Raw genomic sequence first — 26,436 nt, forward strand, 5'->3', positions numbered from 1 at the left:
ATTTATTTAACTCATTTAATATATTTTTTTTAGAATTACCTTATACTGTATGTGGTGAGGGCGTGTTTTGAGATGTGTGTGTGTGTCTTTCTGAAGCGCCATGCGCATTTACCCTCGTGTGTGTGTGTTTGACAGATGTCAGGCTGATGTCCAATGTTTTTAACACTGTACAACGTAAAGCCACAGTTTGATCCACTACAAAGTAAATAACAAGTGAAACATTCATGACAGATGATGATGACAACGATTAATGTGAAGGCAGGAATTGAAGAAGTTAATAAAATCAGGCTTTCCACACACACACAAAATTTTTTTTTATCTGGCGTTAATATGAGGGGAAAAAGAGAGATTTTAACTGTGTCTGATCTTCACACCGCAGCAATCTAATCATAAACAATGTTTATCAACTAAGCGTTTCAAATTAAAAGTGCCCTTTATCATTTTCACGGATTTCAGTGACATTTACAAGCGTTGTGAAAACTCCATGCTCTGTGATTTCCCGACAATCCCAAAAAAACGACATCATGGCCCAGTCCGCCTCCTTTGATTCATTTATTTTTTCATTTCCGATAGCCTACAGTACCTATAAGTTTAAAAGTGTCAGCATTTTGTGCTTTTCATAGCCCAAATGACTAAACATCACTGGTACGGCAGAGACGCTGCACAGTCTCCCTCTGCTGTAAGGCAGGAGGAGGCCACACCCCCTCCCAAAAGCACGTTGCTGCTATGTTTCCATAGCCTGTTTTTATGCATTTGCGCATGCACAGTCAGTTCCCCAATATGAAAACCATTTATGTAAACAGACAGCTCTCCACACTGCCTTAGGACGTAACCGCACTATGCTAAATGATATCCGTACTTTCAGAGTGCATTAGTGAATTGATACAACGTGGCTGCTGCTGCTACGTTCTCTAGCTAGAAGCAGGATAAATGTTAACGTAACAGAGACAATAAAGAAAGTTTCTTTTGAGGAAAAACGACAGCTTTTAAAAGATGGGAGACCAACACCTGAGCTACCAGACCTTCAGCAAAGTGAATAGTAGGATTGACTTTGTGGATGCTCCTCACTGAAGCTGTTCTGAGTTGTTGTTGTTCAAACAATGGATGTGCTGCCGTGTCATGAGATATATCTTGTTGAGAGAGTATGGAGGATGCTATTGAACCATTGTTTATGTTTCTTTAATGGTGTTTTAGATTGTTGATTTTGTTAGATGGCTAAATGCTTGTTCATCTGAATCTTGTTGGGGTTTTTTTTCTTTTTTATTATGAGTTTTATATTTTGATAAGAGCATTGGGATGATTGTTGTAAATTGCGTTATACAAATTGAATTGTCAGCAGAAACATATGGAATTGTCATTGGTGGTCTCAATTTGCAACGCCCTGCCTACCCAACCCTAGTGCTCAGGGCTCGTCACTGATATTATTGCCTCATATCGCCTTTGACATGATCTGACGTGTTTGTGACACAATGCGACGCAGCGGTTGGTCAAAACAAATGATCGTAATCTTAAATGCACTATTCCTGTGGTTAGGAGAGACGAGGAGGAGAAAAAAGTGACTTAGCAGCTTAACACTCCGGTGAGTGTTTGAAACAGCTGACTGACTCTGCTACTGCTGATGTGATAAACACACCCCGAAGCAGCACTGAGACAGACTCACAATCACAATAGCTGCTTAAATAGCCATGTGTTTTACTGTAATCTGCAGTTTTTTGGCTGAAAACAATAACAAGTGTGTGCATAGCAAAAGATAATCACTATTGTGATCACCTATCACCCTCACAAGAGTGAGGCATGAAGTCTAGAGACACGCCCACTCATCCATATGCATGAAGGCCCCAAAACAGCCTGTTTATAGAAGCGTCATGACAGTGACTTCTCAGAGAATTAAAACGGCAGAAAACAGGCGAATTTGGGAAAAAAAATCCTTAAATACTATGTTGTTGGGATTCTTAGAACAAATGGAGATGAGTAAAAAATAGCATAAAACTAGACCTATAAGCATACACTGACTACAAAAACATATACAAAAAAATTGCTCAAAATGACAGGAAAATACACAAAATGACAAAAATAACATAAGAAATGCAACAAAAACACACATATTGACTGAAAAACCACACAAAAAGGCAACACAAATTTGCCATATTGATAAGACAAAATAAATTCAAAAACATGTGCTCACATGAATATTCATGTGGCCCTCGGATCAGAAAATCACATTTTTGTGGCCCCCGCTCTGCTGTATATGTTGACACTTTCACTAGAAGATTGTTGAGTTTATGTCTGTTTTAATGAACATGCATTTGAGATTATCATTATTATTATTTTTTAAATGGGACGCATTAGCAAAACATTTTCAGGTAAATATATGAGATTGTGGCCAGGGGGGTGATTTCATCTCCTGTCCCATTACCAGGTTGGTGTTTAAAAATCATCACTAATGGAATAAAACACAGAGCATAATAAAAAGACAGGTAACATACAGAAACCGTGAACAATCTACATGACATATACAGTGGTATGCAAAAGTTTGGGCACCCTTGTAAATGTTCATGATTTTCCTTAATAAATAATTGGTTGTTTGGATAACAAATTCCAGTTAAATTTATCATATAGGAGACAAACACAGTGATATTTGAGAAGTGAAATAAAGTTTATTCGATTTACAGAAAGTGTGCTAGAATTATTTAAACAGAATTAGGCATGTGCATAAGTTTAGGCACCCTTGCATCTTATTGATTTTAATACTCTTAGCACTAATTATTGGAACTCAAAATTGTTTTGGTAACCTCAGTGATCCTTGATCTCCATACACAGGTGAATCCAATCATGAGTCAGGGTATTTAAGTAGGAAAATTCTAGGTGTTTCCTCTTTGCATCTTCTCTGATTAGTGGCAACATGGGAGCCTCAAAACACCTCTCAAATGACCTGAAAACAAAGATAATTCAACATCATGGTTTAGGGGAGGGATACAAAAAGCTATCCCAGCGATTTAAGCTTTCAGTTTCAACTGTGAGGAACATTGTGAGGAATTGGAAGACCACAGGCACAGTTCTAGTTAAGGCCCGAAGTGGAAGACCAAGAAAGATCTCCGAAAGGCAGCGGCGCAGGATGGTGAGAACAGTCACAGTCAACCCGCAGACCAGCTCCAAAGACCTACAACATCAGCTTGCTGCAGATGGTGTCACTGTGCATCGTTCCACTATTCAGCGCACTTTACACAAGGAGATGCTGTATGGAAGAGTAATGCGGAAAAAGCCTTTTCTCTGCACACGCCACAAACGGGGTCGCTTGAGGTATGCTAAAGCACATTTGGACAAGCCAGCTTCATTTTGGAACAAGGTGCTGTGGACTGATGAAACTAAAATAGAGTTATTTGGGCATAACCAGGGGCGTTATGCATGGCGGAAAAAGAACACAGCATTCCAAGAAAAGCACTTGCTACCTACAGTAAAGTTTGGTGGTGGTTCCATCATGCTGTGGGGCTGTGTGTCCAGTGCAGGCACTGGGAATCTTGTTAAGTTGAGGGGCGCATGGATTCCTCTCAATATCAGCAGATTCTGGAGAACAATGTCCAGGAATCAGTGACAAAGTTGAAGTTGCGCCGGGGCTGGATCTTTCAACAAGACAATGATCCTAAACACTGCTCAAAATCTACTAAGGCATTCATGCAGAGGAACAAGTACAACATCCTGGAATGGCCGTCTCAGTCCCCAGACCTGAATATTATTGAAAATGTATGGTGTGCTTTAAAACGGGCGGTCCATGCTCGGAAACCATCAAACCTGACTGAACTAGAGATGATCTGCAGAGAAGAATGGTCCAAAATACCTCCCACCAGAATCCAGACCCTAAGATCAAGGATCACTGAGGTTACCAAAACAATTTTGAGTTCCAATAATTAGTGCTAAGAGTATTAGAATCAATAAGATGCAAGGGTGCCTAAACTTATGCACATGCCTAATTCTGTTTAAATAATTCTAGCACACTTTCTGTAAATCGAATAAACTTTATTTCACTTCTCAAATATCACTGTGTTTGTCTCCTATATGATAAATTTAACTGGAATTTGTTATCCAAACAACCAATTATTTATTAAGGAAAATCATGAACATTTACAAGGGTGCCCAAACTTTTGCATACCACTGTAGATAAACCTAGACATTTGGGGACCATGACGATTATACACCGTGGATTGTAAAGTGCTAGAGTGCTAATTAAAGTGCCATAATGCAAAAGTGCTAAAGTGCATGGTGCTAGCTGCCTGGAGGCTCAGGTCCTCATTATATTGCACATTGCCAGATTATTATACAGGAATACAAAGAGTAGTATATTACATTACACACTACCATACTTTCTTGATTTTTAAGTTGCAGTAATTTTTTATGTTAAACTGTTGAAAAAAACCCCAAATTCTTACAAAATCCAAATTATGACAATATTTCCCTTAATTAAATAGAAATTGGTCAAAATCTAGGAAATTTAAAATGAAGTCCTGTTGGGACTGATATCTGTCACTTATTGCTTGGATATTGTTGGTTTCTTATATATTTTGTATTTTATGTATACATACAAGTGTAAAATAGGGCAGAATAATGTTGAAATTACTCGTTTTCCTGGATAAAATCTTTTACCAACTTGAGATCAAACTGCTCCGTATTCGGCCCTTGAACTAAAATAAGTTTGACACCCCTGCAATAGACAAACCCTAATGTTGTTAACTGTCACTAGGCTTGACAGAAAAGATTGCACCCGTAGATCTTTGCAGGTTAATTTAAGTAAGAAATTATATAGTAAATGTGATGACTGCACATTTACAAAATGTTGCATTTCAGGCAAACGTCAAGAAAAGCTTCAGCTCTTTTTCAACAGATGGAGCCATTAACCTTGATGCCTAAACATGGAGCTCAGCATCTGGCAGCCTGAGGACTGATGGTTCCAGTCACAGATACTGATTCAATGGCAACCAGACCTAATGTATGGGGCCTGTTATGACTTCAAACTTCACGCTGATGTCAGCTTCTTCAAAGTTAAGAGAAAAAGTTCAAAGAAGTTGATTTTGACACAATTAAGTTAATACCTTGGTGATGGTGGAAGGAAAAACAAACCAAAATAGCACCTAGGTACGTGTGCCCCTAGAGGTACACAAATTGTCGGGTACATAAAAAAAAAAGCATGACAACATTGGGGATGCATGCTAAATTTCTGGTTACTACATCTGCCTCACAGCAAGAAGGTCATAGGTTCAAGCCCTGGGGTGGACACTTGGGCCCTTTCTGTATAGAGCTTGCATGTTCTCCCTGTGTTGCGTGGGTTTCCTCCGGGTACTCCGGCTTCCTCCCACAATCCAAAAACATGACTGTTAGGCTGATTGGAGTCTCTAAATTGCCCGTAAGAGTGTATATGAGTGTGAGTGGTTGTGTGTCTCTCTGTGTGTTGCCCTGCGATGGACTGGCACCCTGTCCAGGGTGTACCACAGCCCATTGAGAGCTGGACATAGGCACCAATAGACCCCAGTGAGTATAAAGCAGCAGTCAGGAGCCTCCATGCATTGCAAATTAGACATTGGTCTCTACCATATAGTGGGGACAGAAAAAGAAAAAGAAAGCACAAATATGAGCTACACTGCTTTGCACTAGCCAAACATGCTTGATGCCCTTTGCCACCACATATTTGTGTGAATGCGGATTTTCCATTTTGACAAACTTGGCAGACTCAGTAAAATTCATCCAAACATTGCAGAGTTCTGTGTATCCTCTCAACCTCACCCTTCTCATTAAGTTGTAGTGAGTTGTATTTCATAGTTTCAGGGTGATGAATATGTTTTATTACTGCTATATGTTCCATCAACAAATGTTTTGTAGATTTATTTTTCCAAAATGAAAGAGATGATTTCTCACTGAAAATGCCAGTAGGCGAATTAAAGCTGCAGTTTGTAGAATTGTGAGACACTCACCGCTCCCCTCTCCCCTCCTGAACAAAACTTACTGGTTTTCTTGTGAACGCTTACGCGAACGCACACACTGTGTTTCGGTATGTGGGGCAGATTGCGCACAGACTGAAGCGGATCCGCCGCATACCGAGTCAGAGGAACCTCCATGAGTCTGTTCTTCCTGAACACGTTTGTGCCTTTAAACTGTTGCTTCTCCACCTTGGTCTTCCTTTTTCCTCTGGCTTTGCCATGTAACCGCTGTGCCAAAAACAGCGTTAGAGACTTCTGCTGGAACATCTGACATTACTGTACATACTCTCCCTATTCTCAGATCGTGAACGTGCATAGACTTTTGACGAGAAGCTCGAGCAGCCAAGTCAATACAGCTTAAACAGCTCATGGATCGCCCTGTTGGTAGAAAGATCGCTGATTGGCTGAAGTCAGCGTCATGCTCCTGTATTTCTAAAGCTACTTTACAGAACCAGGAGAATACATTAATTGTCCACTCAGAACACTTTGGATTACAATATGCTCAAAGATAATTATGGACTTTTTGAACAACTGACGCCAAAAAAAAAAAACATACTGGAGCTTTAATGAAATAAATCGAGCAATAATTCTGAAGAAGACGTTTTATTGTGTGCTTACAGATTATTATAATTTTCTTATTACATATTATTCCTCAATATGAAATTCAGAGACAAATTCCAATGTAGGGCAGGGGTGCACTTCCATGTATACATGATAAAAAAATTATAAAGTATGAGATTTCCCTGATTTTGGGAATTTGGGGAATTGTCGTGGAATAGTTTGAGAAAAATTTGCCAGATTTTGAAAAAATTGAGAGTTCTTTCAACAATTTCAGATTAAAATAAATGCCATCATGTGATATAAGAATCGGTAAACTGAGCTCTGAGAGAGAGAGAGAGAGAGAGAGAGAGAGAGAGAGAGAGAGAGAGAGAGAGTTAACAAATGAAAGCATTAAAATTTTGGGGTTCAGTAATGTTTATTTTGTAGTTAAAAATGATAATCACACTGAATATTACCAGCATCTCACAAAACACAAAATAAGAGAAAAATACACTGAATAATAAAAAGAACAGAAAAACAACAACAAAATACAAAAAATGACACTAAGAGAGAAAAATACTTACTATTACCAGCAACACACAAAACGACAACAAAGACACACTAAGTGAGAAAAAAATACACAAGATTACAACAAAATACACAAAAAAAAAACAGAGAAACAATCAAACGACACCAAAAACACACACACTGGCCACGGTTACAAGATGTTTTTAATTTGGAATTAGTTATTCCACATGAAGTCATTCAGAATTAAAGTGTTCTGCTTCATGTTTACATGGTAATAGTCATTCCCGAACTGAGGTTTACATGAAAAACCGGTTTATTCGGCTTTAGTTTATTCCGCTTTAGGTCTCGGGGTTGGGAAGGCTCTGATTGGACAGGGGGTGAACATGACTTATCGCGTCTAACGGGAAAAACGCACAACTAACCTTTTATTGTTGGCTGTAACACAGAAAACAACACAAGAAATGTTTTCACCGTTATTTTGATTGTAGTTTTGAAGCAACACCTAAACAATAACACACTTTGGTGTACGGAGCAGAAGGGAGATAGGAACTCATCACTGGTAAATAAAGCCCAGTAAAACTCCAGAAAACAATAATTAAGAATAAATAGTTGTTCCCTGGTAAAGATAGTAGCTCTAACAATCATTACAATGATAAACTTGGTGATATTTCAGCCTGTGCAGCAGTACAGGGACACATTTACTCCGTCTCCGGGTGAAGAGGCCTCACCCGTCCGATGAAGCCTGTCCCGTTTGCTAATGTCCATGTGTGTGATAAGTCCATGTGTCCGTGTTAACGTCTGCATGTTTATGCCTCCATCATCCCCTTTTTTCACTATATCCATCTATTTTAAGGCTGTTATTAAATAGTTTCGGCTCTATTCCGGGCTACCATGTTAAATGATGTCGTCAATCAGCGCGTCAACGCCGCAAGTTGCACACGTGCAAAACGACTGGAATTAACTAAAAGCAGAATTAAGAGTTGTTAACTGTTAAATTATTTAATTCAGAATTAAAAATGGATTAACCCAGCCACCTAATTTGGACTTAAGTTTAATTCAGAATTAAAAAAGCATGAGGAATTAAATGTTTACAAGGTCAGGATAAATAGGAATTAACTTTTGTTCTGCTTCAAAGAGGAATTAAAGCTCCCATGTAAACGTGGCCATTGAGATAAAACAATTTAAATAATACCTACAACAAAAAATATACTGAATAAAAAAAAGAACAGACAAACAACAAAATACACAAAATGACACTTAAACACATAAAATGATGTTGGTTAGAACATGAACTGAAAATACAAGGATTAGTGTTGATCCGACACAAGGCTGGAAATGAACAGAAATGATAAAAACTCTAGAAATAAACCTATTCAGGAGGCAGTAAATCAGTGTTTTTCAACCTTGGGGTCATGACCCCAAGTAGGGTGGCCTGGAATATAAATAGGGTCACCTGAAATGTCTGGTAATTGATAAAAAATAATTACTGCTTAAAAATATATCCATTAAATTCAAAATAGCACACAATATTAACTTATACTTTCTCAAATATAAATCAATTTAAAATAAATATATCTGAGCTGGCACAACTTGTCACTAATCCTCTGTAACATTGTAACAACAAACAGTCAGGTTCTGTTTAGTTTTGTTGTTTTTTAGCCCATGTGGTGTCTTTGTTTATTCTGTTTGAGTCTGGCCTCCTGTGTTTAACTCTCGTCTTTGTGTTTCAGGTATTCCTGCTTGTGGCCCCACCCCCCAGTGATGTCTGTGTGTTTGGTTTGTGACTGCTTAGCTCTCTCATGTTTCCACCCAGGTGTGGCCCGTTCCCAATCAGGCCTCCTCCACTATTTAAATGATTGCTTTAACACCAAATGTTTGCTGGATCATTGTTAATGTTACGTGTGCTGCTGTGTGTTTTGTTCCCTGGTTTCTTCGTGCTGCCTGTTTTGTTTTGTTTTTTTAAATTTGGAATAAACATGAACTGGTTCCAAGGACGCTATGCATGCATTCTGCCACCATCTCTCTCTGCGTTTGGGTCCACACCTACATTTAACTGTGATTAGACTAGATTTTTTTATTTTTTTATATTGAAATTGCGTCATGATCCAAAAAAGGTTGGGAACGTTGTAGTTGTTTCATTCCACTTATTTACAAAATGATATTAAAAAATGTTATAATTTATTCATTCCATCATGACGCTATCATTGATTTTTCATAATATCCTGATCAAAATGTTGCAGTCAGACAAAAGGGGGTACTTGAGTCAAAAAAGTTTGAGGACCGCTGTACTAAGCTCTAGTCACAAATGTAATGTTTCCATATCTTTCGATCTCTACCATGAAGCTGTCAGAGAACAACAACACTAATCCGTTGTGTACAAAAAAGCTGGGAAATAAAAACGGCCTGTCAGCATTCTGCCACAGCATGACTCGACTAAACCAGCGGTCACGTCTGAGAGAGTTGCTGAGCGATGCTCGCGATAGAACGGAGACTCACTTGTTCCTGACCAGTGAATTCTGAGCAGCAGCTGGGGAGGTTTTAGCCTCATCTATCAAACGGTGCACGTGGGTGAAAAAACAAACCACCCGTTGGCCTCATAAACACACAGCGGAGAATTCAACCTTGTATCAGGTTTGAAAAGTTCATTGAGATGACATGACAAAGCACAAAACACACAGCACACACACTGCACTGGACAAAATAGATTGATCTCATGTTTAATTCTGGTGAATGTCAGTGGAGCGTTTTCAGGCATGCTGTTTCTAAGAAATGTCGGCAAAAGTCAAGAAGATGCCAACAACTGGGACATTGTTCTTTCAAGTGAACATGTGAACCTCAAGATAATAAAATACCAAGTATGACATGGCCCATGGGCCTGGCATGCTGTTGTGACCAATGAGAAGAAGAAAGTCTGATGTGTAGCCCGTCCATAAATATAGGAGCCTCAGAAATAATGACCGTGCTGCTTAGCTAGTGGGTAATAACCTTCAATAAATGGTTTCTGAATAAGGAGTGAAATAATATAATATATACTGCAATGTAATATATTACAATAAAATGGTAAATTAACAGACTGAGAAGAGACAAATATTTGATCATTAAATGTGTGCCAGACACAACTAAGCAAAGCATTATTTTTTTTTTTTAATTTTGCGAGTTAAAAAAAATTGCCAACTTATTCTAATGCTAATATATATATATATATATATATATATATTAGCTAATAACCAGAGGCTTACGTTATGTTACATTATGTTATGGTCAGTCATATACCAAAATCCAGAGGTGTAAAGATTACTGTTATATCCCACTCTAGTAGAAGTAGTTAACTGATTAAAATAGTCTTACATAAAATACTCAAGTACAAGTAAAAAGTACCTCAATTAAATAGTACTCAAAGTAAAAGTTACTAGTTACTTTCACCCACCACATTTATTTTTGGTAATGTAGCCCACCTTTACCCACTATACTAGGTAAGGGCCTCCTCAGTTCTTTCTATAGCAATAAAGATTAATAAAGATAAACCACTTTATTTTACTCTTTAAAGTGCTATATTAACTCTTTATCACACTCAATGATCAAATCACAGTCACACACACACACACACACACACACACCTGTAAATATGACCAAACTGTAAATTAAGAGTGAATTTATACTTTACTAAACATATTAACAAACAATATACACATCTCAGCAACAAGATCACCTCTGTCTGTAAGATTATGTACTATAATAGGTGTTGTGCGAGGGGCCCACTCACCAATCACACACACACACTCACACTAGCCGGCTTATTTAGCAAATAAAGCCTAGTAGTTGCAGGCCTGAGTGATGCTTGGGAGCGGTGAGGCCCAAAACTTAATGGCCGCTTCACTCTGTGAGCAAAACAAATAAAAAGAGTACCTGTTTCAGTAGTTCAGTGCGTGGCTCACATTCAGGTGTAAGTGAGAAGAAACTCTGCCCTAAGATGGCGGCGGAGGCAAACTCTCCTCCAAGATGGCGGCGGTATCCCCCGTCTGCTGGTCCAGGCCTAGTCTTCTGTGAGTGATGTCCGTAGAAAAGATAGACCCAAAGACACTCTTCTGGCAGTCTTTAAACACTTCAGTTATGACTAATCTTCACATCCAGGCCGGAATGATGAAAAGTAGTCCTCGTAGCAAGCTGAGTTAGCTAAACTACTGCTCGTGTGCAGCATCCACCTTGCCAGTGAATGCTAAAGTCCGTGCGCTTTCAAAGTCTCAGAAATACCTTACTGCAGGACGAATCTCGGGCTGACAAAGTCCATAGGTAATCCTCCAAGAAGCATGAAACAAGTGTCCATCACCGACCATTGGGTTTACGGTCCAGAAACTCAAGTATTCTTTCAAACAGCGGCACACATCTCAACTTTTTTCCTCTGGTACTCGCAGCCAAGCTAGTGCAACTCATTTGCATATAATTTCCAGTTTTTACTCACGTAAAGCTAATACAACAAATGACTGGCAGCAGTTGTATACACAGCACTTCCTTCTAGCTCTTCACAATAAAACAAAAATAAAATACACCAGAATCAGAAGAATCAGAATCAGAAGAGCTTTATTGACCAGGTACAGTTTAGAACAACACAAGGCATTTGACTTGGTAGTTGCAGTGAATGAAGACACATCAACACACCGGAGCAGCCATTTGCGGCGCCCACATATTTAGGTGAAAAAGGGATCAACAACAGGAGGAGAGGAGGGGTGAGGGGAAAAAAAAAACTGCCAGTTTGAAACTGATTTCCCTAAACAGAGAAAGGAGTGTGAAACCAGGAAAAAAAAAAACACCTCAGCAAACATAAATGTAAGCATGACACAGTCAAACAACTCGAGACAAGGCATGTGGGAAGGGTTGGGTGGGAGGTTGGCTGGAGGAGGGGGTCAGGTGGGAAGAACAGCAGCATTCCAGCCGTTTGGGGACATGGGCATGCTGCCAATGGGCGCCGCAACCACGCCTCCATGCAGCTGCGGATGGGAGGTGGGGAAAGATGGCCGACGAGGCATTTGAAGTTGAAGAACTTCTTTTCGTTCTTTTCGTCAAAAAAATCTGATCGATAGCACTGAGAGACCAACTAATTAGTTCCATTATTCCAGTTTTGGATGAGTTGCAGAGAGAGGCTCTTGTTAGGCTCACAAGACCAGACAAAGCAGCAGCAGGGAGAGAGATAAGAAAGGAAGGGAGGGAGAAACAGAGAGTGCAACTGTCCTCGTCGAGAGAAGCAAAAGCATCTTATACTTTATACGTTTTTAACTTATACTTGGGTACTTTTAATAGTTATGAAATATTTTTAAACATAAATGAAACACTATTTTTACCCATATTTACATAATATATCTAACTTATTTATTTTTATATATATATTTTAACAAACCTTATGAACTGTATCAATGCATTACATATTTCTCTGGGGTTACAGTAATAAATCTTCACACGGTTCCCTTGCATACAGTAAACATCTAATGTTTAACCTTAAAAAGAGATTAAATCTTGCACGATTAGAACTTAAATTATTTTGCACAAAGGCATCTGTATAAAATAAAAAGTTTGTCAAAATGTACAATTGTTTTTTTTTTAAATAATAAATCAAAAAAAATATTAGGTTCTAAGTATACATAAATGTATGAACTCTAAAACAGTGCCATGCCAAATGTGCCATGTGGTTAAAAACATAATAGGTAGAAACACAACCTGAACCATAGAAAGTGGCTGGGAGTTGATCAGAAATTATTTGATTATTGTCTGGTCATTTCATTTTTTTTGTCATTTCACAACGTCCGTTTGATCATTTTAAAACAAAATAATAATAATTTACTCAGTAACGGTTGGTTGTAGACATGTAACAAATTACTTCTTTTAAAACGTACTTGCGTACAATTAAAATGACTGATTTAGAAATGTACTCGAAAAAGCACAAATACCCATAAAAGCAACTCAATTACAGTATGGTGCAGTGGCGGCTGGTGCATTTTTTTACAACTCCAAAATAGACATACACCAAAAACAGGGAAAATTGCAGAACAAATGTAGTACCGGTATATACAATGGAGTGAGTGAACGTGTGTGAGGATTATTGTAGTCCAAATGACACCTCTGCCACCAGTGTGAGGTGGGCAATATGATACAAGATCATTCTGTGTGTGAGATTAAAACATCAAGCTCTCGTCCTAGGTTCCACGCAAATATCCAAATATCACACAAACAGAACAAGATTTATTTTAAAACAGAAAAACGCTGCTTGTTTATTTTTTGTTATTTCTGTTTTGGTTTTAAGTCAGAAAAACAAAATAACCACACTGTTTATTTGTTATTTTGATTTGGTTTTAAAACGGAAAAACCAAAGAACAAAGGGTACACGTATTAGGATTATCTATATAATATGTATTCTGATTATCTAAATATAGATATAAATTTGTTTTGTAGTATTTTTAATTATTTATTATCATTATTTTTAATGTCTTCCTCAAAGTAACGAGGTGAGTTGGTGGGGCGGCGCCCTAGAGCCCTCTATTGGTCAGCCGCCACTGGTAAGGTGAGTACTTGTAATACATTACTTTCACCTCTGCCAATAACTGATGTGAAGCTGTGAGCTCTATAAAGCAAACTATGTATCAAAGGCTTCTCCTTATTTTAGATGTTCAAATCCAACAACCCTCTTCAGAGCAGAAGGAGACACTCAGTTTTAGATATTCTGCAAAGTGCAGGCATAAAGACAGCATAAGCACAGCATAAGCGAAGTGCATAAAAAATGCAGTTGTTTAGAAGCAATGAGATGTCCAACATGTTTTACAGGGACATTACAGGAGCTGAGTGCAACATCCTTATTCTAATTCTCCTTTATCCATCACAGTTGGCTCAGGGCACAAAGAAAATACAGCCCTGGATTAGTCAGCAAAACAAACATAAACTATATTCTAAATCACATATTCATTCACATTAATCTAACTAGATTTTACTGGACTTATTTCGAGGAAGCCAAACTACCTGAAGAAATGTTGTGCACACAGGGGAGCACAACTCCTGTACCTCTGCAAAGACACAAACCTTCATCTAACCTCTGCATCTTTTAAATCAATCTTTCAAATTGATAAAATGGTTCAAAGGAACCTTTTACGCTCTAACTAGCCCTAAGTGTAGACTGTGAATTAGAGCAGGGGTTCTCAACTGGTCTCACTCTGGGACCCACAATTGCCTCAGTCATTAAATCGCAACCCACTTATTTTTTTTTAGAATTCAACCAACCAAATTTCATTTTTCATAAACAGCTGTTGAAAACACACATATATAATCTTTTTTAAAACATAATTCTATTTTACTGTGCAACATGCATTTCACAGCATGCCTGCCAAAAGAAAAGTTTCTTTCAAAATAAAAGACAAGTCCACCAAGTATTTATTTTTGACCAGCTGTCCATGACCCACCAAGTACAGGTCTGCAACCCACTTTTAGGTCCCGAACCACCAGTTGAGAATAACTGAATTAGAGCTCGACTGATTAATCTGTGCGGCTGAATAATCAGGTAGATTTTAGCTATCTCCAAATAGTCATCATCGGTCAATGGACTTTAATCATTACCCTGCCATATTACTGCCTTTTATTCTGCTGATTAATCAGTCAGGCTATAATTCTATAATATGTACAGTAACTGATGGATTCACTTTTTTGTTGGGAGGAAATTATGTGGCTCTGTGCTGTGCTTTTTGCATTATGAGCTTTGACTTTTAAATCAGCAGTAATGAATACAAAATGACAGTTTACCCTTATGTACTGTTTGCAATTTGAGCAACTTTATTTAGAAAGAAGTACAGTTTGAACAAGTTGCTTTACAGTTACGTTGACAGTGTTACAGAAAGTTACTCATTTTATTTTAAATGTATTAGTATCAACATTGGACCTAATAATCCCATATCGGTCGGGCTCTACTATGAATAGTAGGGGTGTGCATTGCCATGAGCCTGATGCTACGATACAATTCACGATTTACATGTCACAATACGACATATTCCAATAACTCCTAATATTAAGCATTACGATATACATTGTAAGTAAACTTTATTTATACAAGTACAATTTATTTATATAAGTAAACTTTATTTATATAGCGCTTTTCACAGACAGAGGTCACAAAGTGCTTTACAGTGAACACAATGAAGTTCAAAACAATAAAAAACCCAATCATAAAAGCAGCTCTATTGGCTCTGGAACGCCTGTTTAAAGTATTTAGCTGCTTTTTAAAAGTCTCCACAGAGTCAAGGGAGCGCAAGGACAGAAGAAGTTCATTCCAGAGTCGGGGTGTAACGGCTTTAAAAGACCTGTCTCCCCGGGTCTTGTGACAGGTTTGAGGAACCACTAGCAGGTTTTGGCCTGAAGACCTCAGACTCTGAGCTGAAGTGTAGGACTGGATTAGATCAATGATGTAAACTGTAGCCTGTTCGTGAAGATCCCTGAAAGTCAGGACCAGTATTTAAAAGTTTACATTGAAGGCAACAGGAAGCCAATAGAGAGACTTCAGGTGTAATATGATCACTCCTGTTGGTGCGGGTCAGGAGCCTTACTGCAGAGTTTTGTACATACTGTAGACGGGCAGCTCCTTCTTATTTAGGCAGATAAGACACATCACTGAACCTCTGAATTATCTGTCCAAGAGGAAGAAGGTACAATAAAAACAAAAGTGGGCCAAGGACTGAGCCCTGCGGAACACCCCAGGATAGTTCAGCTGACCTCGACATGATGTGATTGACTGACACACTGAAGCTCCTACCTGTCAGGTATGAGGTAAACCACTTTAGTACAGGACCTGACATTCTCAAGAGATCCTGCAGCCAATTTACCATGATGCTGTGGTCAACTGTGTCAAAGGCTGAGGACAGGTCTAGCAGAACCAGTACGGTACACCTTCCTGATTCAGCGGACATCAGGATGTCGCTGGACCCTTTCAGCAGGGCTTTTTCAGTGGAATGGTGCTTCCAAAACCCTGACAGAAATATGTCGTAGATGTTGTGATGTTAGTTGTTTTGCTACCACCATTTCCAGAGTTTTTGCCAAAATGGGAGCTTTGATATTGGCTGAAAGTTTGTGATATCAATAATTACAAATTTCACTTTACAAGTCCAAATTGGTATGAAATACAATTTCATTTTTTATAAACTTGTGAGAACAAGTAAATGATAACTAACTGTATTTCCAGTCTACAACAGATTCTTATTCTGTGTATATGTAAAAAAAAAAGTAACCACACAAATATTTCTATAAAAGTGCCCAGTATGTTGTATGAAAATAAAGTGTGTTGAGGAGTGAGGTAGTTTAACAAGATCTGTTGTGGTTCTCACACCTAGTGACTGGGCATTTACACGCTATGTATATGTTAGCACAATGACATGGTTTTTTGTTAAAGGGATCCTCCACTGTTTTACAAATGTGGCCTAAAAACCTGAGAAATGTACTTAGTAGAAGATCTATGACTAACTATATGGGACTACTTTACTGTTTTAAAACTTGTATTCCGCCATCTTGAAATCACACACACACACACCCGTTTGCCTATAAACATCCCATTGTTTTCTATTAGAGTGAAGCATTCAGCCTCTTTTTAGATCATTTAGCAGCTTTTTCAGTCAAAATGACAGTTTGTGCTGCTTTCGGGTGCTCTAAATAATCAGGAAAAGTTTAAGATGCTGATGTAACCCTTTTTTGTTTACCAAAAGAGGATAAAAACAGTTGTGACCTGAAAAAAAATCTATGACCACAAGGGGAGACAGTTCCAACTCTGCAGTTTGGTAGTAGACAATGAAGCAGAGAAGAAGAGCTCAGTGTGCAGCTGACACGCTCTGGTGGCTGATGTTAGCGAGTAAATCACGGAGTGTTGAAGATGCACAAACCGTGAGGATAGAAGACCTTTTGGGTGTGAGTCCTTCAACAGTCCCTGATTCACTCGCAAACTAACAAACCGCAGAGTTTAAACTGTCGCCCCTTGCAGTCATAGATTATTTTTTGGGAAATATCACGATTTTTCTTACACCCTTTAATGAAAAGTAAAGTTATTCATCAACAACTAATAATATGGTCCATGTCGCAGTACTCTCAGCTCTGAATGTCCATCTCATTGTAAACCCTTCAGTTATAAGTCGGTTCCTCAGATCTCAGCACATTTATCCATCCAACAACTCATCAGTAGCTGTGTTTAAAAAATAAAAGCAGTATTTCTAAATGTCGACAAAGCATAATTGCGCATTGAACATTGTAACATCATAAACTTCGCTGCTTAAGATGGATAGTCAGAACCTCCTTATAACACTGTGTATTCCTTTGTTGTTTCACGTCTAATGTGGCAGTAATAAGTATAATGCTAAGAAATGTCCTGGTTACACGTACCACGCCATGTTTTCTCTGAGAGAAGTGGTCACGTGACCACTTCTCACGTCATGTGACCATGTACATCACGTTCTGTGACGTGTATTTTCAGTAAGTGTTTCCATAGCGCATTTGCGACACATTTCAATATCAAAACGCCTGAAATTCCAAATCACGAAAGCGTAAAAACCTTTTAGCAATATTTGAGTGTATTTTTTATTTTTTTATTCAGGTGTTTCCATTACCAGTTTTTATTGAACTATTTAGATTTTGTGCATTTCCAAGGGAAATGGAAACACAGCTAGTGAAAGCTGACAATCCAAACAAAACTTAACAACTAATAATGAGTTCCTGTAGCTTCCCAGTACAGAAAAGCAGGTAAAGAAGCATGTGGAGGTTGGAGGACTTTTCAGACTTAACTTTTGCACACAACACAGTATGATTCCCTCACAGGAGAGCAACTCTTTGCTGTAATAAAGCAGAAACGCAGAGTGACGGGGAAATACACCCAAAGAGAGACACTCCTTAAAGACATGTTTGCTCCATGGATTCATGATTCAAGTCGAATCTAAAGAAACCATTTTTCAAGTCGAGTTATTCATGCACCACCATCAGCATCAAGAGGGAATTTTACATACATTAAATCAAGAGGCAGTTTACATACAGCCTCAAAAATAACCTAATCAAGACGTCTAAAAGACAGTTACTTTCAAATAGAATTTGTACCAGGACATCAGCGAAAAGCAGCTGCGCCGGAAGATAAACGAGAATATTCATGTTCTCAGTTAATTTAAGGTGATCTGATAAAAAATAAACTCAGACAAAAACAAACATTAGACATCATATATAATTTTCTATGTTCATGCCATTTCTTTACAATGGTAAATATGCGTTTTACCACCATTCTCACATTTCTGTCATATATCTGCCATTGAAGGTAAACATCGTGTATCTGGATCAACCTGAGGGCCGAGGTGTTCACTTCAAATAGGAAACAGTGTGACTGGGCAGAGCTGTCAGATCAAAGGACATCCCAGCAGGGTTAAAGAAACGAATCCTTCATTGAATTGACATTTCAGCCACGAGCGATTTTCTATCAAGTCAAAATAAAAAAAAAAACAACAAATAAATAAATAAAATGAAATACTGCATTTTAATGTGAAACAGTCACTGCTTAAAACCACTGCTAACATAGTCATTACATGTGATTAGGTCAGGATGAGATGTGTGAAGGGAAATAAACAACTTAGAGGGTGATTACATTGATGGTATAGCCCAGGGGCTCTGTCTTTGCTTTTTTACTACATTACTCCCATTTCCAAATTGTAATTCTTTTTCTGCACATTTTTATCACTTTCAAGACATTTTTGGTAATGAAAAACCCTTTCCACCTAATGTGGCATATGTTGACCCATTATTGTCACTTTTAACCTCTTTTCATCATATGTCATGCATATTTTTGCCAATTTAACCACATTCACGAGGTCATTATTTACCAGTTTAAACTACTTGTTCCTATTTTTTAAATATCACCCCCCCACCCACATACAACCTTATTTCTGTGATTTTCTGTACGTTTTCGGCCACTCTAATTTAAGTTTTAACCAATGTCTATGGTTTTTAAAATGCCGTTTCACCACCTTTACCACCATTTTTGGTCACTTTTAACCCATTTTAATTCTGATTTAAACAAGAATTTACATCTTAAAGATGACTATACACTATGGTGCAAATAATAGTAAACTTCCTGGATAACAGTAGATATTATTCAGATTAATAAATAAATGTGGTTATCACAGATTCATAGAACAATGGACCATCATTTACTGACTTTATGGATGGATCCCAGAAATCTCTCCCTTTTATTCCCCCTTATAGATGGTCCTGTCTCCACATGACTGTTCTTCAATGTTCATGTCTGTGTTCAACCACCTTCAGCTACAGTGGGGGCTCCCCAGTCTCTGGAACCTTCATTTTGGGGGTCATGGGCTGAAAAAGATCCACTGGTAGCTTATACCAGTGATTCTCAATTGGGGGTACTCAATGGCACTGCAGGATGTAGTCGAGAGTGTAAAATTAACATAATAGGGGGTTTTATAATATTTTTAGTAAAAATGATAATCATAATAAAGATGATGGAAATGATCTTGATTAAAACATCAATTGAAAATACAAAGGTCAGTCTTCATCCCACACTAGGTGGGAAATGACCAGAAATGATAAAAAAAAAAAAAAGTCCAGAAATCAATTTTAATCAAGAGGCACTAAATACTGTTTCAATACAAAGTCATATTTTTTAAAATGTGAGTTATTACTAATTCATTCCATCATTACGCTCTACAGCTGTATTTTTATAGTATTCTGCTCAAAATGGAGCTGGACAAAGGGGGTACTTGAGCCAAACAAGTTTGACAACCACTGGCCTATGCAATCAAACTTTATATTAATATTATTACTTCAATAAATGGTCAAAAAATTGAGGCGTGTTTTTTTTTTAATTTTAATTATGAAAGTGGCCCCACACTGTAACATTACTTTGTTTAAACACCATAAATCACATCATTTAATGTGCATTTGAGAATTGAGACTGTGCTGATTTTCTATGAAAACTGTCACTTAATACAATATTAGGGTGAAACAGTTACAATAGAGTTGCAATAGAATAGCACAAGGACATTACGCTCACTGAAGATCTCCATTCTAACTCTATTTGATAAAACACCTTTAACACCCTTTTCAGTCTATAATCTGGTCAGCCTTTTGTAGTTCTGACTTGAAAATCAAACTACTCAATCCATTTCTATTCCGTGGTGTAACACCTACCTTGGCATTGTACGGTATGTAGTGCTTGGCCAGAGCATCCGGTGTGTGCATCCAGGATTTATCTGAAGGCAAACAAACAGCAGTGTCAGTCCAACAAGTGTGATGGATGGTTTTAGTGAAACACAAAGGGCAGAAGGAGAGTGCTGAGCTGGTGATGAATGATATCAAAGTACAAGAAGCTTAAAATGTCCCAGGAAGAGCAAAAATAACAGGCTGAACTGGCTGCAGTGGTGTTCTATCAGTGGCGAGCCAGGAAACACACAATCTGCTCAGGACTAGTTAGCGTAGTTGCAGCAGCTCCATGGAAACAGGCTTTGGTTTAAGGTTCACTAATCATGACAATTTTTAAGAAGCTCATTTATCCTGCAGGTCCCTCCAACAGTCTGTGCTTTTTTTGTGTGAGTGAACCAAGAGGGAATTTAAACACATGGAGAACATTATGAAATGTAATATAACTGTTACAGTTTACATCAAATGTGGAAAAATAATGATTGATGTCATATTATTTACCAAAAAATACAAATAAAGCAGGTAATTCCAACATACACATACAGACCAACTATGTGCAGACCAATGTACAAATGTATGGGAGATGTTTAAGTGTTTTAGTTGAATTCAATCTTGTTTAATTCCATTACAACCAGACGCGGGCAAATGACGGTCCGGGGGCCATATGCGGCCCTCGGGCTAATTTTGTGAAGATCCCAAAATAAATTTCACAAATCGACACCAAAAACACACAAACGCCAACAAAAACAGACAAAATGAGAAAAAATTATACTAAATGACACTAAAAACACACAAAACAACAACAAAAACATGTAAAATAAGAGACAAATGTATCAAAAGATACCAGGGGGTATTACATCAAAGTGTTAATAGAGCCAGGGTTTAATGAAATACCCTCCAGCAACAGACAAAACCACAACCAAAATATAAAAGAAGACAACAAAAACAGAAAGAAATAGGAAAAAGTACAGAAAACAACATCAGAAACACACAAAATGAGAACAAAAAAAACTAAATAAAGCTCAGAACACACAAACAACAAAATAACACCAAAGACATACTCAAAATGAAAGCAAAAGCACACAAAACGAGAAGACAAAAATATACAAAAATCACAATAATACAGTTATATTGTAGATTCTGATGTGAATTCCTATAATCTTGGATCAGACAATCACTATTTTGTGGCCCCACTGTGCGCATCTCTGCATTAAACTATTTCAAATACTCACTTAGGGATTGTCACACTTCATATTTGTGAGCACTCACTTTTTTTTAGATGTGTAGGAGCTTCAAAAAATCATTATTATTATTATTTTTTTTTTTTATTTTTTTAACATCAAATCACCTACTTTACCCAAGTGTCACTTTAATAGCACAAACCGACACAGTTGGAAAAAGGAGGCAATGGCCTTAGTCTAAACGGTTATATTGCTATAAAAAAAAGTAAAATAAATCCCTCTATTGCTTGCTAAGACGGGCTTATTGCAGGAGTTGCCTGGGAGACGTGTTGTTTGAAGATTATGGAAAAAAAGACAAAGCAAGCCGTGGTGCAGGCATCATTGCAGGTCATTGACGACACAATGCTTAGAATCCCATTATATCGTTTTCCATTTCCTAAATATTGATTAGGAAACACGGAACTAAGGAGCAGCATGATTAAATGACCTTTTCATTCTTCATTTCCCATTCAGACACTTAGCTTAGCGTCTATACACTTAGCTTAGCACCTTGCTAATGAAAGTGGAGACGCAGGATAGTGACCTTGCAGTGTTCACCTGCTGTAGACTGTTTGTGATGATTAGGGTTTCACAAGGTGCAACAGATGTAAATCAACGTCAATGTGTCCTTCGCATATTTATTCTAATGACTGTGTTTTAATCAACGCTGCCAGCTGAGTGGCTTGATTAATTTAACGTCTGCTCTCATTAGCGTTCATTTTTCCCTACTTACTTAATTGTCATTGCCTATGGATGTGGATGTGTTCTTTTGTGATAGTGTTTTTCTCTATCTATTCTATCATTCTGACACTTACATTAAAGGTCCAGTATTATGTTATTTTTCACCCATCTCCATTTATTATAAGAACACCAAATACATTTAGTTTATTTTCACAAACTCACCTGTTTTTTTGGAGTTTTAGACTCTGAAAAGTCACTTTCATGACGCCTCTAAAAACAGGCTGTTTGGGGGCCTTTGAGCATATGCATGAGTGGGCGTGTCTGTAGACGCAGACTTCATGCCTCGCTCTAGGAGGCTGATCACCAGTGATTGTCTTTTGCTATCCACACACACTTGTTATTGTTTTCAGCCAAAAAACTGCATCTTACAGTAAAACACATGAACATTTAAGCAGCTATTGTGATTGTGAGTCTGCTTCAGGGTGTGTTTATCACATTAGCAACAGTGGAGTGAGTCAGCTGTTTCAGATGTTTCAAACACTCACCAGAGCTGCTACGTCGCTTTCTTGTCATCGGCACAAATTCTGACCACAGGTATAGACGATAGTCAACTGTTTAGTTCTACCGCTGCGTCGCATTGGGTCACAAACAAGTCAGATCATGTCAAAGGCGATACAAGGTGATATAACGGCTACTAAAAGTGGAACTGATTGTGAGCACTCACACTGCGCTTTGGATTATCTATATACTGAAAGTAAATATGATAACTGAGGCTAAAGGGACTCGTGGTCAAGGGAGCAAGCTTGTAATCGTAGACTCACTGGTTCTAATCTCCCTGGGGGGTATTTCATCAAACCCAGCTCAGGGTTAAGTCCAGGTTTAACCTGAGAGTCCGGCTCCGTTAAGCCGGGTTCTAACTGGAACAGCAGTTTCATCAACGAGAAAACACCTTTGTTACCATAGTAACACAGTCTGTGGGTCAAACCTGCTCCTGACCAGGTTTAAGCAGCAGGCTTGGCTTAAGCTACAGATGCACTCATGAAACCACGTCATCATTATTAAAGAAGTCATTTAGTGATGCTTTAAAACACTCAATAAAGATCTACAAAAGGAAAAATTCTAATTTTTTTTTAAATACCGCTTAAATACGGTATTTTAAAAGGAAATTAAACATAATATCATGGTAGATGTTTTAATATGACTTTAAAGCTATAAAAATTACGATAGAATCATTGCCTTATTACATGTTTAATGTGTATTGTATTTTTAACAAGATATCACAGTCTCCATGTCTATATAAAGATAGGTGCGAATCCATTGCCTCCAATAACCGCATGATATAAATGTCCATTCATTGATCAGAGATTAATAATGAGAACGCTATGGATATACAGAGAGGGAGGGGCTTCAGGGACAGTCACAGTAAGTAAGTAAGTAAGTAAGTAAGTAAGTAAGTAAGTAAAGTTTATTTATATAGCGCTTTTTTCAGACCAGGGTCACAAAGTGCTTCACAATTTACAGTTTAAAAAGGGCGCAATGCATATAAAAGTCCACTTCAATGATGCTACAATGTATAAAAGAGTCCATTCACAAACAGGAGTGTGTCAAGAAAGCCTCCATAAAAAAGTGAGTCTTTAGATGACTTTTAAAAACATCCACAGAGTCCAGCATCCGCAGAGTGTGTGGAAGAGCATTCCAGAGACGAGGAGCTACCGCCTTAAAAGAGTGATCACCTCGTGTTTTAAAGCGGGTGCGGGGGACCATCAGCAGGTTTTGAGAAGAAGACCTCAAGCTCCTGTTTGAAACATAGGGCTGGATCAGACCCTCAATGTATTCAGGCGCCTGGCCATGAAGGGCCCTGAAAGTCAGCACAAGGATTTTAAAATTCATCCTGTAGATGACAGGGAGCCAATGTAGAGTTTTTAAAATAGGAGTGATATGGGCTCTCCTACAGGTACGGGTCAGGGCAGAGCACTAAGGCTCCCAAGGCACCTGCAGCATCTACAGTGTTTGACCACTGTGCTGCTCCCTCCATTCATTTGAATTTAACGTTTAGTGCTGAGTTCAACAAACTATTCATCAAACACTTACAAGTCTCATAAGTTACATCATCTCTTTTATTAAACGCTGACAGGTGTTAAAAACTTATCAAACGCATACGATCAGTGTGTGATCACATGCTTAAGTTGTTTGCTATGATAAATTGTCGAAACAACAACTTATTTAAACCTTTACTACTTTTAAAATGTTCAAACCACAGTAGGTCCTTTGTTTTTAAACTAACGTGTCCGTCATTTATTTTCACTGCTCAGTAACAGATGACGTCATGTTCTGTTGGTCACAGCATTGGTTCCTATTGGCTTCTCATTCATCGTAAAAGCTGCAGCGCATGCGCGGTCAGTATCTAATCATTAAATCTGTGATCGATCTTGTGGGTCTTATGAGGACATGTATATTTAAGCTAAACACTGTCAGCTGGCTTGGCTCAGCTGGGGGCCTTCAAGCTGAGAAAAGTTTGATGAAATGGGAAAAGCCAGCATGGTCACAGACGGCTTAGCTGAACCAGGTTTAAACCGTAGGCCTGGCTCTATTAAGAACACTTTGATGAAATACCCCCAGGTCCATCACTGTGGGATGTTGATCAGTCCCTTATATAAACACTAATTGCTCCCTGGGTGCTACACCATGACTGCTCACTGCTCCTCAGGGAGGGGTTAAATGGAGATAACACATTTTGTTTATGTAGCTTTACTTATATAACAATAAAGTATAATGTATGTTCTATATTAAACCGCAGTGTTTGTTTTACCTGTAGGTAGTTTAAGACGGAGGAGCTCACATTCTTATATGGTAGGAGGAGCCAGGATTGTCCAAATCTCCCGTTTGTTGTTTTTCCACATTTTGTAAAAACTCCAGAGGGAGGAAACAAAGCATTCTGAACGTTGGTCCTCTGAATGAGGCTACTAAAGGAATGTATATCACTATTTATCACCATTATGATGTGATTTTTTTCATAATATTGCCCCTTTAAAAATGCTTTTGCGAAGAAAACACTTTTCTGGTTCAATGTCTGTTGAACTTTTCATGCATTGAAGCAACATTGATCTAATTTAAAAGTTGGCCTAATTTAACAGCTGTGCAAAAAAGATTAAACCCACTTGAACTTTACACCTGCTTCTAAAGAGCAATCAATTTCCAAGTGGCTGTCTTGAATCAGAATTGATGAAGGGAGGATTCCGCTGCCACTTTCTATTTGCTGCCACGGAGGTTAAAAAAACGTAAATTCCAAAGCGAGACAATGTGATGCGATGGAAGAATGTAGTGTGGGCTGACACAGCAACAAGGCAGGTTGGGTGACATTTTATTAAAGCGTCAGCACGCGGTTCAGATTAAATTAGGGACGAAGGGAGGTATATTTCCTCTCTCCGAAGAGCAGCATAAAATGTCAAGTATGAGACTAGTAGCAGTGTTGCAGAAGTGATAATAACCAGGTTATCTAAATGGGACGCTGACCACTGAGGCATTAAGGAAAGTCGTGGCATCTGAAGGTCATCCTGTGTGTTTGGCCTGTCACATGCTTTAAATGAAGATGACAGAAAACTAAGAACATGACAGAAACACAGTGGAGTGGGGTGGGGGCGCTTTACTTTGGAGACGCTGAAGACATGTAGCAGTGTAAAGGTCAAGAATACTTCCTGCATACTAAAGTACAAACTTTATAAAAACTATCGGTGGTCCTGCTGGGCTGTGGCCGGGTCCTGGGCGGGGGTGGGGGGTGCGTCCCGGGGGGCTTGGCCCGGGGACTTGCCCTTGGGGGGTCCTGGTCCCGGGGGGTGCTCCTGGGGCCCGGGGTGATTGGCTGGCTGGCCGGGCCGGTCCTGGCGGGGGTCTTTCGGGGCGGGTGCCGCGTGCCGCGCCCTTGCATACCTAATGGTACGGCCCCTGCTTGGGCAGTGCCCCGTGAGGCAGGGTGCTGGGGATGCACAAGGCGGTCTGGCTTGGCCCTTGGAGGGGGCCCTGGCTTTTAAAAAAATAAAATAAATAAATAAATAAAAAAACTAAAGCCCGTGGCGCGGGCGACATCAACAATAGGTGATTTGGGGCGCCATGGGGGGCTAGGTTGGGGTGCCTGGGGGCCGACGGGGAGACTCCCGGCGGCCCCCTGGTGCCTTATGCGGCTTGGGGTGTGGTCGTCCTCCCTGGGCGGGCTGCTCCTGGTGCTGCGTTCATTCCGGGTCCCTCTGGCCTGGGGTCGGGTCCCTGCTGGCTCTGGGCCCGGCGGCGGGTGCCCGCCGGCTGCC

General features: G+C 38.9%; 1 protein-coding gene across 7 annotated transcripts in view; it reads right to left on the reverse strand.

The window, feature by feature from the left end:
• LOC114455628 (PTB domain-containing engulfment adapter protein 1) overlaps positions 1-26,436 on the reverse strand; it is a 178,402-nt gene that overhangs the window by 28,602 nt on the left and 123,364 nt on the right. For all 7 annotated transcript variants that reach the window (XM_028436979.1, XM_028436980.1, XM_028436973.1 and 4 more), the window contains one exon: positions 20,226-20,287. In XM_028436979.1, coding sequence (XP_028292780.1) covers positions 20,226-20,287 — 62 coding nt within the window. The remainder of the gene's footprint in view (positions 1-20,225; positions 20,288-26,436) is intronic.

This window comes from Gouania willdenowi, chromosome 21 (genome assembly GCF_900634775.1).
Source record: "Gouania willdenowi chromosome 21, fGouWil2.1, whole genome shotgun sequence".
Classification (NCBI taxonomy): domain Eukaryota; kingdom Metazoa; phylum Chordata; class Actinopteri; order Blenniiformes; family Gobiesocidae; genus Gouania; species Gouania willdenowi.